The sequence below is a fragment of the Taudactylus pleione genome, unplaced genomic scaffold, assembly GCF_031769625.1.
Source record: "Taudactylus pleione unplaced genomic scaffold, aTauple2 ptg000179l, whole genome shotgun sequence".
Taxonomy (NCBI): Eukaryota; Metazoa; Chordata; class Amphibia; order Anura; family Myobatrachidae; genus Taudactylus; species Taudactylus pleione.
The window spans coordinates 16,363,591-16,382,476 of NW_028284581.1; the positions used below are offsets into that span (position 1 = coordinate 16,363,591).

At 40.8% G+C, this 18,886-nt stretch overlaps 1 protein-coding gene across 3 annotated transcripts in view; it reads right to left on the bottom strand.

Annotated features, from left to right (window-relative positions):
• Nucleotides 1-18,886, bottom strand: part of NFATC1 (nuclear factor of activated T cells 1) — a 199,392-nt gene that overhangs the window by 147,249 nt on the left and 33,257 nt on the right. For all 3 annotated transcript variants that reach the window (XM_088475900.1, XM_088475899.1, XM_088475898.1), the window contains exon 4: nucleotides 14,369-14,528. In XM_088475900.1, coding sequence (XP_088332026.1) covers nucleotides 14,369-14,528 — 160 coding nt within the window. The remainder of the gene's footprint in view (nucleotides 1-14,368; nucleotides 14,529-18,886) is intronic.

Here is an 18,886-nt window from a genome sequence, read left to right on the forward strand (position 1 = left end):
TTTACAGAGAATAAAAAAATATTCAGATCAGTCCTAGTACCAGTGGAGAATACAGTCTAATACCTACCAACACACATTGCCCTACCAGTAGGTTTTGGACTTTGAAAGGCGGGTATCCACTAGACAATATGCTCCATGTATTTAACTTGCAGTGCCAGGCTCAATGTCGTTGACGACATTGAGCATCCACACTGAACGATATCATTAACGATATCGTTCAGTGCCGGCATCCTCCGTCATCCTCGTACCTGCAAAACCTGACGATATCGTCAGGTTGCCCTGCAAGTATGGGCAATGAGAGATATAGTCAACGGCCAGCGGGAGCGCGCATCACTGGTCGATGACGGCATACCCACTGGACGATGACTGATAACGATATCGTTATCATTCAAATCGTCCACTATGGTTTAGTGCAAAGGTCTTCAACCTTGGCCCTCCAGCCCATCTTAAGGTTACACAGTGCTTTGACCTTCCTCCATATCTAGGCAATTAATATAATGGCACCATCCACCATCTAGGCTTTTCCTATATAACTTGTACATGTAACTCAGTATATTTAAAAATGCAAAAATTAGAAAAAAGTAACTCTTAAATAAACAATACTTGAAATCCACTTACTATACAGAATTATAACGCAGCTTATCTATCATATGCTAATATGCAACAGAAAAATAAATCTGCAATGATCATACAAAATATCTGTGCAAATCGAGGATGTGTTTGTGGTGTTATGAGGTCATTTATCTGGAGTTCCCTAAAATATGCCCTATTCCTCACAAAAAAATGATAACACCAGGTTTGAGACCAGAATTATTTGTTCTCAGACACTAGTGGAAATTGGGACAACAACTGGGCGGATTTGCAGGCTTAACTGCAATATCAGCAAAGGATGTCGTTTTGCTCTCCTAAGAGATTAATTTGTGTCTCCCTGAAGGAAAATCCTTTCTACCATAGCATAGCGTTTTCCACCCATGTGAGGATGTGTAGACGAACAGGTATCTTTGGTGTCATTAAAGAACACATTGACAAATAGTGCAATGATCTCAAATAGCAGGGGTCTATTACATGGGAGCATTATCAATAAGAATCCATTTCAATCCATTTAATGTATGGATGAACTTTTTATCATGTACCCACTGAAAGCAATAGCAAAGGGTTACATTTTGCCATAATTTTGTTTTTAATTACAAAGTTTTTTGTAGCGCCATATTTACTACACAGGGAGGTACTGTAGGTTATATTAAATGGGGGAGGGGGCAGTGGAAAATCACTTTAAATACAGTATCTATATCTAATTTAGGTGTGGTAATATGGTGTCTGCATTTAATTTATAAGCAAATACAATTTATATTCTCCCCGGACCCGTTACAAACTACTGAATGAATACAATGGGAATTACCCTTCAGTAATGGATGAATTGCAGAATATTGTGTAAGGATTCAGTAGCCTGCAGTTTGTCAGAGTACTGAATCACTATCATATTAGGATAGGCTGCATTGATATTAAAATAAAAGTAGCATGCCTAATAACAGCTCAATGGTCCAGCCCACAAAATACCTGCTCTAATGTAACAATTGCGCACTACTAATATGAGCAAAATGCCGCCACTTTTACATCGTGTGTAAAGTGTTTTGTTGCTTGGACAGCTCAAAGTATCATAATAGTATAATAACAAATAATAATATATAAATGATAATAGATGTTTTGCATTAACTTTCTGTACTAATTTTAAGAAAAGAGTTATTAATTTATAGCTGATTTGGGTCAAACTGAAAACATTGAAACTCGGACCAAGTATACGGATATTTTTTCATATTTTTATTTCCAGATTAATGAAAATGAACTGCCATCATAGAAGTTCTTAGTCTTACACTTGCAAGCAATGTAAAGTTATCTATTTCACTAAGCAAGACTTTTGTTTTATTCTATGAAGAACACCGGTTTGCTAGAAAACACAGAGTGTGAGGCGTACTCTAATTGTGCACAAGGGATATATTTAACTAATTTGCTATTGTACGTTTTTCAAATAAGTTGAATGTGGATGAATCTTAGTAAAGATGCCATGAAGGAATGCAAACAACATGACATGACACATGTATGATATGTTTGTGCCATCTTCCTTGCTAAATTCTCCCTGGAATGCTGATATATATATGTATTTTTTAGGTTCTACAGTGTAACAGCTTGAATGATGATTCTGCCCTAACGGCAAGCAGCAGTTCTAGCTGCCAGATTATTAATGATATCATTCATGCTTCCAAACAAGTAGCAAAACAGGGAGGCAAGCCAAAGAACGCACAAGAGTGAGCGCACACTACTTAACTGAATCACTGAACAGAATTACTGTAGACTTAATGATTTTTTGTTACGATGCAGAACTGAAATAACATGCAAATGGGTTATCTTTATTAGATGGCTCAGGTTATATTTGTTTCATGCATTAGTAGGTTTTAGGGCTTTATTTAACTAAAGGTAAAAAAGCCCTATATCTGTTGAAAATGGGTATTTTTGCAGGAGATGTAGCTTCAGCCTATCAATAGGGGCTGGGTACGAAATGCAGATGGTCAGGAGGTCGACAATCAGAATACCATCAGCGGCATCCCGACGGTCAAACTCCCAATGGATTTTGGTAAATATTTTATCCCAAATCTTAACACTTACCATAACTCACCCCTCCCACAACCTAACCCTAATACTTACAGACGGAATCTGTTGGGATTGTGACTGTCAGTATTGTGTCCGTTGGGATATTGACTACATCCCATCAATAGGTCACTCACCATTATTGCGATAGCAAAGTTAAATTTCACGGCAGATCCAAAGTAGCATTTGTGCTTCACAAATTTATATAATTTGTGCACTGTGGGTCTGATTCAGAGCCGGACGCTCTGACAAGAGCGCTCGCTCTGAATCAGGGCCCTCCTAACTAAAATTGGAGCGGCCTCCTGGCCGCTCGCATAGCTGTGGGTGACCATCGCGACCATCGGGCTTGCGACGAGACCCTGCGTTAGGGTCTCGCTGCCGCAAGCCCAGGAGTGCTTTTGGCTCTATCAGAGCCAAAAGCACTCCCACTGACATCACTAGTGATGTCAGTGGGACATCACTAGTGATGTCAGTGGGACCGGCCCCAGACGGTAGGCGTTCCCTCCGTCTGGGCAGCAACGCCCCTGGCATGCCCACCAAAGAGAGCGTGCTGTCACTCACCATCGACACCCTTTGGTGCGAGACCCATAGCGACGGCTTGGCCGTCGCTATTCGGGTCTTGCGCATGCGCACGATGGAGCTCCCTCCGTCGTGCGCACTAGGGCACCATCGACCTGCTTGCGAGCGCTCAACGTTCGCGAGCGGGTCTGAATCAGGCCCTGTGTATGTAGTTGTAGCAATGGGAATGGGATTGAAATGCAGGTGGCTGTTTAGCTGCCGGTTCAAATCCCGACAGTGGCTGCGTAACTACATCCCGTAACAATGATGTTATATTCATCACCTTAGGAAAAACCCTGCCCCACTGTTTGTGGTGTTTACTGAAGCATTTATTCTTTGTAGTTTTGTAACCTGACATCTTAATTGCTTTGACACAGACTAAAATCCTCTTGTCATACTCTACCAATAACTCCCACGTCCTAGTCATGTCAGCTACTGGCATTTATCATTAATGAACTATCAGCATAATTAAAATGAATTAAAATGACGAAACAGTCAGTAATTAAAAAAACATGACTATAACAAGTAAAGAAAAATCCTTTTTTTTCAAATAGGAATTTAAGCTGTAAATGTTTCCCACATGCTCATGGGTGACTGTTACAAAAGCAGAAATATATATTTTTTTTTTTCTAAAGAAAATATATTCTTGTTATTCAGTTTTGTAATAATGATTAATCATGTCTTTAATGCAAATAGATTTTACTAATACTTCTTGGAAGCAAACGTCCCCCTATGCCAAGATACTGCATTAGGAATAGAAGCCAGATGTTTTGCTATAGCCAGACATATAAAAATGTATCACTTGCCTCACGTTGTATACCCAGCATTTGGCAGGTAAGCTAAAAATAATGGTGCATCTGGTTGTTGGCTGGGCCAAGCTATATAGCAACATAGCTTTTACACGTCAGTATTAATCAGAGAGGTTAGCTCTATGCGTTCTATTGAATGGCTTTCATATGGATCCCTTTTACTTGTAACCAAGCTAAATGAACTAAGTGATAAAAATTGTATGTCCTTTGTGCTGTGGACATCTGTTCTTTGTTCATTTTGGTTTATTATAAGTGATTTTTTTACAGGCGCACACAAAAATAGTTCACACCTCTTCAAAATATATGATGTGCAAGGGTGCCTGTCTGCATGACAGAGGTTACACAAAGACTGCATGCAAAGCTTATTGAAAGCAGAGGTGGCACCTAGTCTACTTTATTAAGCAGCAGTCAAGATGTGTCTATTTTTCAGTGCAATGCATCTATTTTCTAATACATAATTACTAATTCAAAGTAAATTCATGCACCTTGACATACCACATTGTGATGCAAGAAGTACAATTGCAAACTTTGCTTCTGCATGCAGGAAAAATACTACCTTACTTACATTTAGTACCCAAATACTAAGCTAGGACACACAATCACTTCAACTCTAAGAGTTCGAATCAACTGTGGTCAATGACGCTCTTACGGTAGCACCGATGGGGCTGCAAATGAAAATCTGTGAATTGGGGGCAATTTGATGTGCCATTGCTGGCAACTGAATCGACTGCACATTTAAACCCCATCTTTGCAGCACAGCATGATTTTACCATGGTGCAAAATTCTATCTTCTAGCTGGACTTACTGCTAATTCTAAATGAAGCCCAATTTATTTATGTAAAGGCACTGGTTAGAGTTACCATGGCAGGCCCATCGATAGCATCTAATGAGGGTCAGTTAAAGGTCTGTAAGTCAAGTGGAAAGGAGTTAGAAATTAAGAAAGTCTAAGATGCTGCCAAGTTTGTGTCTGGAGTTCGACTTCCGGTGGCTGCAGTACTGTCAGCAGAGTGAAAAATAGAACTGTGTGGAGAAGTGAGACCTCCAAGAGCTGTATACTGCCTTTCCCTATGCAGGAGACCCACCCCTCCCATGCTCCCTCCTCTCAGTGGTGGCTACAGTCATCGCAGGCATCCAATAAGTTTCAGCCATGGAGAATAGTAAAACAGCAATCTAATAGACCTCTTTGCACACCAATTTGGCTCTGAACTCTAGTGCACTGTGAGTGACTGTATTTGGCTTCGTTTGAATATCCTCCATTTAATAATATTATTAAATGGTGGCACTACTGTGTGGCATACTATGAACTGAGGATACTATGGTGCGGCATGCTATGAACTGAGGACACTATGGTGTGGCATACTATGAACTGAGGACACTATGTGGCATACTATGAACTGGGGGCACTATGATGTGGCATACTATGAACTGGGTGCACTATGGTGTGGCATACTATGAACTGGGGGCACTATGGTGTGGCATACTATGAACTGAGGACACTATGGTGTGGCATACTATGAACTGGGGGCACTACTGTTTGGCATACTTTTAAATGGGGGCACTACTGTGTGGCATACTATGAATTTGAGGCAATATTATGTGGAATTACTATGACTTAGGGGCCAAGGACAGGCATGTGGAGGAGTCGGATAACCATTGATCGGGCACATGTGGTGGTCTGATGACATGTAGAGAAGTGCAGGTGGAAAGGTCTAAAGTGCACAAGTTTTCATCATTTTTGGTTGGGGACAATGGTCTGGCTCTTAAACTTTTCAGCTGTCTCCTAGACTTTAAAAAATTGTTGACCCCCTGTATGTTTATATACCGTGTTTCCCCGATAATAAGACACTGTCTTATTTTTTTTTTGTTCAAAAAAACACCATAGGGCTTATTTTTGGGGTAGGTCTTATTTTAATTAAAATTGACAGCAGTGCCCCTTATGCAGGCCCCCTTGTAGAAGAGCCCCTTATGCAGCCCCCTCCCCTGTAGCAGTGTCCCTTATGCATCCTCCCTTGTACAATAGCAGTGCCGCTTATGCAGGCCCCCCCCCCGTAGCAGTGTCCCTTCTGCAGCCTCCTTGTATGGTTGCAGTGCCGCTTATGCAGGCCCCCCCCTGTAGCAGTGTCTCTTATGCAGCATCCTTTATTGCAGTGCAAGACCCCCTGTAATTAATCCCCCACCCACCAGTACAGTACGGTTCTTACCTGACTCGCCGCTGTCCGGGATGTCCCTCTCACTTGCGCACTGACTGGATCTAACATGCAGCAGGTGCGGCCGCACAGGTCCTCATCGCGCGGGTGACGTCATGACATCACCCGCGCACTGCATGACTGGGAACGCTGGCCTCTGAAGCGTTCCCAGCTCAAAATTGGATTTTGATAGGTCTTATTTTCAGGGTAGGGTTTATTTTGGACCGGGTTACAAAAGTAAGGTAGGGCTTATTTTCGGGGTAGGTCTTATTATCGGGGAAACACGGTAGCAATTTATTTAAAAAACTTAAACTGTTGAACGACTCCAACATTAGTACTGTATACTGTATAGATGTGTCCTCATACACTATTGATGCAGTCACGCCAAACTCTCGGTGCTTTAGGTCCTGTGCAACTCTGCTTGCGTTGACAGCCTTTTTGGCACAAAATTTGCCTTGTTGCAGTGCGATGTAACTAAGACACACCAGGAGACTGCACTGATTAATTTAATATGACACTTGTATATCTGTGTGCAACAGAGTCTGAATCTGTATACGAAGTGCTGCGATGCAGAGGCTGTGTTTTTTTCCCACACCAAGTTCTGTGCTTCATTTACAGACTCAGTCACACACAGATATACAGAAGTGTTTCATATTAATCAGTGCAGTCTAGTTGTGCAACTTAGTCACAGCGCATTGCAAATAACATGCATTTTGCGGCTGAAAAAAAAACGCTCTACGCAAGCAGAGTCGCACAGGACCTGGCAGCTCACTCACGCCAGGTGTCTTGCACCTCATGGCATATTGAGGCTAGGTGTATGAGGACACATCTGTAGCTGTCATACCAGAAATTTAATATTTATGTCGCTTAAAACTTTGTGTGTGTACATGTTGGGAGCTTTATTGAGGGCCAGGCCCATAATCTTTTAGAACATGAACAATGCCAATGCCTGAAAAATCCTTTTATCATATCAAAAATTGTCAAAATACATTTAGGGGTCTATGTACTAAGCAGTGATAAGAGGCAGAGTGAAAAGTGATAAATCTGTGATAAGGTGCCAGCCAATCAGCTCCCAACTGTCATTTTTCAAACACAGCCTATGAGATGACAGTTGGGAGCTGATTGGCTGGCACCTTATCACTTACTTATCACTTTTCACTCTGTCTCTCATTACTGCTTAGTACATAGACCCCTTAATCTCTGCAAGTTTAACTATTCTGGGAACCATCTTTAGGATCCTGCACTGTTAGTGCCCTGAGGCATCTATAATAGAGTCTGTTTGAGTGCATGTTCACATAATTAGTCACAAGTATACAAGATTAACTACATCAATTAGTAAATTCAGATTGCCATACGTTTGCTGCTGTGCTTCATGTTCATAATAGAAGTCCTGCGGTTTCCACACAAAATGCATAAGAGTTTGATCACTACAATTGTGAAATAAACAAACAAAAATGCACCAAACTTGCCACTTAACTGCATTTTTTCCCTCTATGATATAATAATTATATATGACATAAAAATAAACAATTACATATCAGAATGCTCCAGTAATTATTACAATCAGTAGCAATTGTCAGTGTCTGTGTGTATTAAGTGTCTAGTGATACCTTCATCCCAGCTACACCAGACATGATATAACTGGCTCGGAGACATTTTATATTGTCTGGTAGAGAGAGTTCTAAATGACACTGAAACTGTAGAAGACTTAAACCACCTGGAATATCCAATCTGTTATTTATGTTTATAGAACTTAATACAATGTTAAAAAACAGAGAGACAACTGGCCAGAATGCTGCAATCAAACCGCTTCCAGCTGATGAAATCATTGACTTGAATGTAATCTTTTTCAAGCTGAATATGTGTGAATGTATTATTTGGCAAGTACTGGCCGTGTGCGTATGGCAATAACTCGTGTGGAGTTGCTGGTAAAAAAGTGCCAGCCGTTTATGATTGAGCTATAAAATGTCTGCTTTGTGGTATGTTTGCCTGGCTTCATTACATATAATAATTGCATCCTGGCTCACAGATGTGTGTTACTTTTTTTGCTCACCTCAGAGACATTATAGAAGCATATGGACAATAGACACAGGCCTTTTCAGTTATGTCTGCAGGCGTGAATGGCAAGGAAACATGGGTGTGGAATAGATCCCCTAAATAAATTCTATGTACCAGATTATGAAAACATGAAGGTACAGACACTAATTTGCAGGGTTTCCTTTCAGTCTACTACTTCATCTCTCCCTCCTCTTCCTTGTGATTCACAGCTACAAAAATATTCTCCATGTTTGAAATGAGTTGTAATTAAACTGTCTCCCTAACCATGATCCATAATTATGGTAGGACACCAAGCAGTAGTTCTGCAAAGCTCATATTCCTGCCCTTGTTGCCGAGCTAAAGGGGACACTATGCATGAAAATAAAATTATTACTCATGCAAAATAAAATATTGTGAAAATTATAAATAAAAGCACTGTCCAGAGTTCTGTGTTTAGTTGAATATTACCTGTAAGGCTACAGGGGCTAATGCAGAGTTGACTGTACATCTGATTGTGGAGAATGCACAGCTTTCACCCCGAACATGCTTAAGATTCAAGCGTGTACAAGTACGGGTGATGCAGAGACTAACGTATTTCAAGCGTATGTCCACGTGCAACTGAAGGTGCGTTACTGGGCATTCTCACATAGGACACTTTCAGTGAGGGCATGTTGACGGGAACGCGGCCTATGCAGAATTAGCCTGAAGCATAAATACACCTGTATCAGATGCATCTTATGCACAAAGGCTAATGCTGCCATACACTAGCGCGATTTCGGGCCGATTGCCCAATGTGCGAACCGTCGTACTATGAGTCGTGTCGAAATCGTGTAGCATTTAGGTAGTATACGGTCCGATACACTCTCCTACCACTCTTAAAACGTATCGTATGATCAGATGTGCAGCCCATCATATCTATCGTAATCATATGCAGATAGTGTGTGTTAAAAAGCACCAAAAACAGCTGTCGGGACTGCCGGGCAGTTCAAGGGCAAACGTACGATGAATCGCATCGCACTACATCGTACTAGTGTATGGCCAGCATAAGGCTGATGCAAGTACACACTGATAATGGTAGTTATCAAACCAAGTGTATGGATAGGGAGCAGTCCGCTAACAAGTGATATGTTCAACTGTGCAGTACGGGCAAATATGTACTTACCTGTAGTTCTGTGCAGGCAATACGGGAGCAATTATAGCAAACTTGCTTTCAACTCTGCATAGGCCCCAGTTGTTGAAAAGGGATGTAGTCAACATACCGGCGTGTGGGATGCCGAGGGGCAAAATACCGGTGCCGAAATCCTGACAGCGTTGGGATCCTGGCACCAGAATCCTGACCGCCAGCATCCCGAAGGTAAGTATCGGGCGTTAGGGGGAGGGTTAGGGTGTGGGGTTAGGGTTAGGCATTAGGGGGAGGGTTAGGTTAGGTTTAGGCTCTAAAGGTGGGGGATTAGGGTTAGGCAATAGGAAGGGAGTGTTAGGTATAGAGTGCAGGGAGGGGGAGACTTGGTTTAGGAACTAGGGGGGGGGGGGTTAGGGTTAGGCCCCAGGGAGGGAGGGTTAGCGTGCACTGCTGAATAAGGCCCTGTGTGCGTACATGGGTTTATTAGACTTTCATAACATGTATTCAACATATAATATTATTGCTTAGGTGAACAACCCTTACACTAGCTATTTTGAAAGCTGAAATACATCACTGTCATAAGCTGAACATTAAAAAATGCAATTTACTACAAGATGTATTCATCAATGTTTAAAATAAAACATTATTTAAACTCCTTCCTGGTCACAAAGCTGAAGTTCAACTGACTTCATGAACTGTCTTTTTACTCCACACTATGCACATTAATCAAATAAGGTATTTGCATCTACTTCTCCGTTTACAGTTATTACATAAGAGTGATAATTGTAATATGTTTATGCTGTCAGAACAATGTGATGTGAAAGTCTTGGGAAATTTTATTTTTATTGTGTAATTGTGGCAGGTTTATAGATCAGAAATGAGTGAAACATATTTATGTTAAACACCTTGCCAGACATTCATTTTTCTCTTCTTTATTTGGACAGAAACAAATTTTGATAAATAACATTTAAAAAATTGTGTTTCAAAACATTTCCTGTTCTTCACCTATTCAAACCTCAAAGAGTGTGTAAGATGCACTTTGTGTTCTCAGCCCACGCAGAAAATAGGATTATTTTCTAGGTGTATAGTATATGGTATATTAAAGCGAGAGAGATATTGCTGGGAGAGCAGACATAATAACACTGGAATGATGAGAGACGTATGCTCACGTTACACTATATTTAGTCTATGGCAGCTACATCACTTACAACATATACTTGTTTGTACTGCAGAAGTAAAGGGAGCAGGGAATGTGTACAGTCAGGGGCATCTGCCAGATGGAGCAGAATGTATGCTATTCTATTTTTTTAAAAGTAATGAAAATACAAATATGCACAAAAGGAAGGTAGCGTTATGCAGAGTTTGTGTAAAGAAAACACAAACTTTGCTTTTATTTATTACTGCAGCTGTCTGACTCTTCAGGCAGAGACATAAGTAATTTTTATGAAATCTACTTGTGCCATATTGTAAATAAAATAACACCTTCAGAAGCTCCTTTAGCCAAATGGTAAGAAGGAAACAAAAGTTATCTACAGTTATTACATTTAAGAGAAAAAACATTACTACAGAGTAAACTCACCAAGAAAATGTAAACATTTTGCCTGCATTTTGTTATTATCAGTTTAAGACTAGACAAGGCTGTATAAGCATGAGACTATATAAGAGTCCTCAATTTTTTGTGATTGGTAGTTTAGGGAATCTGTTGCTAGGCGGTTTTCTATTTTGTGAGGCCTTTTATTTTATAAATTTTCGGTCAGCCAATTAGGGTTTATAGGGGCGGGTACATCTAGGTTTTGCTACCGTGTTTCCCCGATAATAAGACCTACCCCGAAAATAAGCCCTACCCTTAATTTTGTAACCCGGTCCAAATTAAGCCCTACCCCGAAAATAAGACCTACCTGAATCTCATTTTGAGCTGGGAACGCTGCAGAGACCAGCGTTCCCAGTCATGCAGTGCGCGGGTGACATCATGACGTCACCCGCGCGCTGAGGATCCTGTGCGGCCGCGCCTGCTGGATCATGTTAGATCCAGTCAGCGCGCAAGTGAGAGCGACATCCCGGACGGCGGCGAGTCAGGTAAGTGCACTGCAATAAGGGACACTGCTACAGGGGGGCCTGCAAGGGGGGGGCCTGCATAAGGGTCACTTCTACAAGGGGGCCTGCAAGAGGGGGGCCTGCATAAGGGGCACTTCTACAAGGGGGCCTGCAAGGGGGTGGCCTGCATAAGGGGCACTTCTACAAGGGGGCCTGCATAAGGGGCACTTCTACAAGGGGGCCTGCAAGGGGGTGCCCTGCATAAGGGGCACTTCTACAAGGGGGCCTGCATAAGGGGCACTGCTGTCAATGATAATTAATATAAGACCTACCCCGAAAATAAGCCCTATGGTGTTTTTTTTAACAAAAAAAAAAATAAGACAGTGTCTTATTATCGGGGAAACACGGTATTTGAAGCCGAATTTGAATAGGTTCAGCCTCTTTTTCAGTTGGAAGCCCCTCCCTCCCTACCCAAAAACCGTGTGTTTGTCTTTGTTTTGTTCATCTTTACTAAACAATCTTAAACCAGTGGGCGGGAAGGTGCTACTAACCAGCGGCCACATGTGGCGTAAGCGGTCGCTGTGGGGCTCTTGCCCCTTTGAAGGACGGCGAGTGTGTCCTACCTATGCGGGTTGGACGATTGGGCATTTTCTTTGCTGAAGCGTCCGGACTGTGCCAACGTAAGCGGCGGTGAGACTTGCACAACGCAGGTTACGCATATTGAAAGCGGGCGTTTTAGTCGTCCCCCATTTGTGTGGTAAGAGGTATTTTAGCTAGAGCTGGGTTGTGGTAGCGCCTTCTTTTGCCACCCTCTTTCATTAAAACAAATTTGCAATTAATAAATACATCAATTCTGATTCGAACCAAGCAGCTGTTGTCAGTGTCGTTATTTCTTTTAGAAGTTAAGCTTAGCATAAGAGGTTATTATGTTTGTCACAATAAATGAATGGACACCTTATTGATTTATGAGAAAAATGATGAAAGTTTACTATAGAGGTTATATTTACTAAAGGTTGATTTTAATCAATTTAAAATTGATCAACATCAATCAACATATTGTTTTTCTGTGGTTAAATCATACATTTACTAACAGACGATTTTTGATAGGACTAAGGACCTTATTCAGAGGCGGCCGTACGGTCTACGACCGCACGGCCGCCTCGATATTTTGCCAGTGCGCATGCGCATGAGGGAGCCGGCTCCCTCGTGCGCATGCATGAGACCCGCTACGACCGGCAGCGCCGGTCGTAGCGAGTCTCTTTCCAAAGGGGGCGAGCTGTCGATGTTGATTGACAGCTCGCCCCGTTTGGAAGGCGGGCCGGGGGGGTGACAGCCCAAACGGAGGTGTTCCCATGGGAAAGCCTGCGTTTGGGGGAGCCCCCACTGACATCACTAGTGATGTCAGTGGAGAGCTTCCGGCTCTGACAGAGCCAGAAGCTCTCCGGGGCTTACGACAAGTGAGACCCAACCCTAGGGTCTCGTCGTAAACCCTGATGGTCGCGATGGTCTCTGACCATCGCGACCATCACCCAAGCAGTTGTTAGAGCTGTGGGTGTTAACCCACAGCCTAACGACCGCAACAGAGGCGGCCGGTCAGGATGCAAGTGGCCGCCCAGTTTCTGAGCGACCGCTTGCATCCTCCGACCGCCTTTAAATGAGGGCCTAAATGTGTGATTTAGTCCTAGAAACACAACATCGTTGATCGATTTTGAATCAGTCAAAAATAGATTAAAACTGACCTTTAGTAAATATACCCCAAAGTTTTCTATATCTGTGTTTTCATTATTATTATTTTTTTTCTAAAAAAAAAGCACCCTCTTGTGCCTGGCGACCCTTTCGTTTGATTGTTTTTAGTCTGAGACTAACAGTGTAAAGTTGCACATGATGGCATGGGGACAATGGACGGCTCAATATAGCTGGTACAGGAATGTGTTGCACACTGCCATGCCTTTCGTCTGAAATGAACTCACTCCATCTGTATCACTAGCAAATGCAATTTGAACTGGTAATATAAAAAGCCACATAACTAAGCTCTATAGCTGCCAGACGCACTGCAGTATCACAAAATGAACCTGATAACTTTGTGCTGGTAACGACAAAGTGAACGCAATATCTTAGAATAACTCTGTCATGCATGTAAATTTGGTTTACATACAAAATTATGTGACTAATACAAAGGCAAAGGGTAGCACCCCTGTTATTTTCCTACGCTTCGCTTTGTATTGTTCCCATTGGGGGAGGGATCCCTGATTAGGAATAGGCTGCAGATATACTAAATAGGAAGTGCAGTCAGACACCCCCATACTGTATAAATGTGACCGTCTGTGGTGAATTGCTCAGTAAATTAACAGGCTCTTTGTAACTCAGTCACTCTGTTTCAGCATCACATAGCCTAAGTTATCCAACTTGATTTTACTTTTCAATTAAGAGGAACTTGTACATTTTAGAGATGCACTGAAATGACATAAAAACCTTGCGATATAACCATTAAGTATAACTAGTGGGAAGCCAATATTTATGTTTGGCGAGATGTTTGTCCTTTATTAATTCTGCACAGGGAACCTCCCCCTGAGTAACCATCAAATCAGCTGAGATCCTACATTGAGTGTCAATTAAATTGGAAATGATTGAGGTAATTAGACCAGTAAAAGGCAATAAGCCTTAAAGGTTTATCGGGGCCGATGTGGTCTTCTGCTAAAACATAAGGCAGGAGGAAACAGTTTCTGGCAAAATAGCTTCTCTGTGAGCATCAGCTACATTCATTGCATCTATACTTTATACTTATTTAATTGAATTGGCAAGTGACTCTACAATCTTTACATCTTATTATACACAAAATATGATTTATAACAGAAAATGTCTACATTTCTAACATCTCTGGGAACTCAATTTCCCCATCAGTTCCCCATCAGTGTAGAGCGCAATGAGCATTACTGACTCAATGCCAGGATAAACATGGTGTGGTATCAGATGCATACCTGCACAATGGGATGTCCTCCCGTAGAGGCCTTCACCGCCCCTCGGCTTCCTTCCGTCTCGTAATGAGCTCTATGATGAGATTTGGGCTGCACTTCAATGCGCAGTTCGTAAGGTCCTGACTGGGATGGCAGATGCCAATCAAGGGCAGGCAGAGAGGGACTGTAATGGAAAAGAACAGCTATTAAATATTAACACAAAGTGTATTATCCCACACCACAGGAATCTGGCACTATTACTTTAGAGACCATGATTAGCAGTCCATCCTTCACTATCTTACATTTAAAATTTCATCAATAGGTCTAATGCCACAACATAAGTAATTTAAATTTCTGTGAAGCAGCCAAAACCTCTTTCCACTTCATGAAGATGAATAACCACTGAGCAGCTGATGGTACTCTGGCTATCAGACTGCTTAACTCCATGGAAATTGTGTGTGCATTGTTTTCCATTCCATGAATCGAAAGGTTTGTATTTGTCGACTGACCAAAAGGATTAATAAATAAGCAAGCAAGCAGATGATGGATAAATATTATGTAACAGGCGGAATTTATCTATCTGGTTTTGAGAGGTCAATTTTTTCAAACAGCAGCAACAAAACACTTTTCAAAATAGAATGGCAAACTGTTTATACTGTAGCAAATAAGTTTCCCGATTACTCATGAACCGTGTCACCAATGTTCAACCAGTTCCAGTTGCCACCAAGAGTTGAACGTGAGAGGAGATATTTTCCTGTACATTGCAGACTTCCTTTTAGCAATCGCTGCTGAGGACTATGCTGTCAGCCTCCGAAGGGGGAGACGTATCAAACCTTGGAGAGAAAATACCAACCAGTCAGTGTCTGTCATTTTTCAAGCTAAGGGGCAGATGTACTAAACTCTGGAAAGTGATAACTTTGAGAGTGATAAACTGCCAACCAATCAGGTCCTAACTCATTTTTCAAACACAGCCTGTAAGATGACCATTAGGAGCTGATTGGTTGGCAGTTATCACTTTCCAGAGCTTAGTACATCTGCGGAACGGAACAACGGAATTTGCTGCGCTATATAAGAAACTGTTAATAATTAAATAAATAAATAAATCTCCCCCACAGCCTGTAAAATAGCAGTTTCAAGCTGATTGGTTGGTACTTTATCCCTCTCCAAGGTTTGATGCATATCTTTCTTAGCCACATTGCTAGAAATGGCCGATAACATAAGTATAGCTTGCACAAAAATGTAAACATATCACAAGTTCTGGCACATTATGGGAACATATTTCCTGATTTCCATTTAACATGACATGCAAAATCAGGACAAAATAAACCATACCCCAAACCTGCTCAAACTGTGCCCTGTCCTCCCACTGTTGGTCAAACCTCTATGTTGTGTAAACTCTGACTTTTCAGGGTCCATAAATCAGGACTACACATTTCAGCTAATCATATTGTATCTCCAGAAGTCCAGAACATTGCATGATTATTAAGGAGTGGGTTAGAAAGCCAACCATGCAACATGGGACAGATGTTGCATGGCTGCAATGGAAATAGTTTAGATGCTAAATAAATGAAATGATTCTTCTACAGGAGACAAAGGTAGTATTGAACCCAGAAGTCCACGCCAACTGCAGTCCATTTTGACAAACATGGACCTCTGAGACCTATTTCTTTCCACATTTAGGGGGAGATGTATTAAGCCTTGGAGATATATAAAGTACCAACCAATCAGCTCCTAACTGTCAATTTTTAAACACAGCCTGTAAACTGTTAGGAGCTAAGTGCTTGGAACATTGGGGAAGATGTATTATCCGGCGTTATGGGGTTTAGTGGTATCAGCGCACGTTATGTGCATTGATATAGTTTCTACCCCATGTACTAATGTGGGGATGTCTTTGAGATGATGGGAAAGCCCCCGTCATTATCAGTGCTGCTATCTACAAGAGAGTGCGCTGATGTGCCAGGAAATGTATGAACGGTAAGTGGCACCGACCATTCACACAACTGCAGCTAACGATTTCGACAGCCTAACATCACAGCAGGGACAGCACTGTCATTGGCTGTGGTGGTTGCCGGGCCCTAGGCTGCACGTGAGATCTCGTGATGCTTGCGAGATCTCACGTATGCCCAGTGCATCCGGATGGGATGTGAGACACAGAGCATCAGCACTAGGCAGGGGTAGGGGGATGGGGATGGGGGAGGGGTACCACCTTACATTTTTCATCATATGCCAAATACATGGAAAGTGAACACAAAAGAACATTATATTAATGCTTGATTGTTACAAAAGGAAAAAGTTTAATTAAACATTAAATGAGGTTTTATTTTAAGTAAAATAACATGTAATAGACCTTGTAATTTGCTATGGAAACAAAAAGTTATCTGAAAATATAGTTCACATTTTGTGTTTAATAACTAACACGCATGTTTTAACCTCTTCATACTAAGCACTGAAGTTTCCTGATTGTTCGATGAAATAATTAACAGTCTAGGTTTATAGCTAAAATAGGCAAAGGATGGCTAAATATAAAATATAAGGTGCCTTAAAGAACCACTAAATAACAGCGGGCTTTTTGGAATAGTAGTAGTAGTTGTCTAATTAAATAGAGAGAAAAAAGGATGTAATAAAATGCAACCATTAAGTAAGCATTTCAAAACCTTGCATTTTTTTATAAATAAACCTCATTTCAATTTATAGTATCATATTAAAATTTCTCCATGGAACTGAGATCTTTGAAAACGAATACAGGCAAGCCGTGCCAGCGTAGGGAAATACTGTTTTGAAGTTTAATAATAAAATGCGAACAAAAAAAAAACCATCTGTGTAGCCATAGGGTAAGACATTTTACAAGTTACTTACATGATGGGAATTTGTGAATCACTGAATTTTATTTATAATGTTTGCAAAGTAGACAATTAGTCATAATTCAACTGTGAAGACAAAATACCTATTACACATAATAAGCACAATAAATGTCTGGGTGTCCTGTAGTTATAGTACAATGCTAAGAGCCAAGTTACACTACTCACATTACAATAATATTTGCATAATATTACTGCAATCTGTAGTATTATCTGTAGTATTATCATTATTGTTATTGTAGCATGACTACAAAGCGCATTTATAGCCTAAAAAAATAACTACTGATGATGCCTGCATTTAATTTGAACAGATACGATTTGTAAAAATGTTCTCACCTTTGTTAATTTTCCACTGTAGGTTATCCAGCTACTGACCCTATCCTGTTCTAGGTGATATAGCTTCTAAACACCGGGCTTTAATTTTGCAAATATCCAGCCTATTGCAGTTTATGTCTCTCACATCTCCCTCCATATAACCCTTCATTAACAAGAGCCTATTATGTGCATCTGCTTCAGCGGAGAGCAACGCAAGTCTAGCCACTACATATTCTGAAGAATTAACCTTAAGGGGATTTTAACACATTAGCTTCAATGGGCAGTTTTTTTTTTTAAACAAGCTAAATGTTACATTTTTACTGAAAAACACATGAGGCCAGCTACCTAAACAGAACAAACCAATAACCACCCAAGGCACTGGACTAGGAGATCTGTACCGAATATTTTTAAAAAATATGTTAACTGAACCAAGCCGCTGTTTAACAGGTTGCCAACCAAAAACAAATGAAAAAGAAATAAAACAGTGCTGTGTTCAAAACCTATTCAAAAGAAAGCTTAAGAGACAATGCTGCCGCTAAGATATTAAATGTAACAGTATTTATTGATGTTACCGTTTCAATCTGATTGTGTTTCAATTCATGCAATTAATAAAAGTAGTAGTTAAAAAAAACCTATATTAAAACGTTGCACTTGGTCACAAAAATTCTGATAGTATAATCTCACAAAATCGAACTGAGAAAAATAAAAACGAATGCATTCATTACAAAGTCCACGTGTAAATGTAAAAGTACCTCTTTAGACTAGAGATGAGCGGGTTCGGATTTACTTGGTTCTTTACGCCAAAATTATCGTAAGTTCGGATTAGTTTGGATTTATTTTATTGGCTGTCCAAAACACGTGATAGCTGATAGACAATAAAATGCCGTTTTTGAGATCAGAGTAAAACCGATCCCGCACATCTCTACTTTAGACTAAAACAGATCACTGCCTGTATTGCCAATAAAAATAGGTTCTGCTGAATCAAGGCAAAAAGTTTCCATATGATATGTAGCATCAATCTCTGTATAGGTCACTGATCAACCCAGCTTGTTAGACAGGCCACGTAAAAAGGATCACTCAGGTGTAATTTGATCCAATACAGAAACAGGTGTTTTAATCACAGAGACCACATAGCAATTTTCTACAGGCACGTTAAAAAAACAGATAGAACTGTCTCTTACCAAGCATAATCTAATAACCTGTATATAAATATAACATTTATATACACAAATAATACACATAAATTAATGTATGAGTATTGTCAGAAATGATCATTATTCAATAAATCAGAACATTGAAGTGTAACAGGAAGAGGAAAGTTGCCAGCTCTTATTTTAAAGAAAATAGAAAGATCGCTCCATTGCGTAGT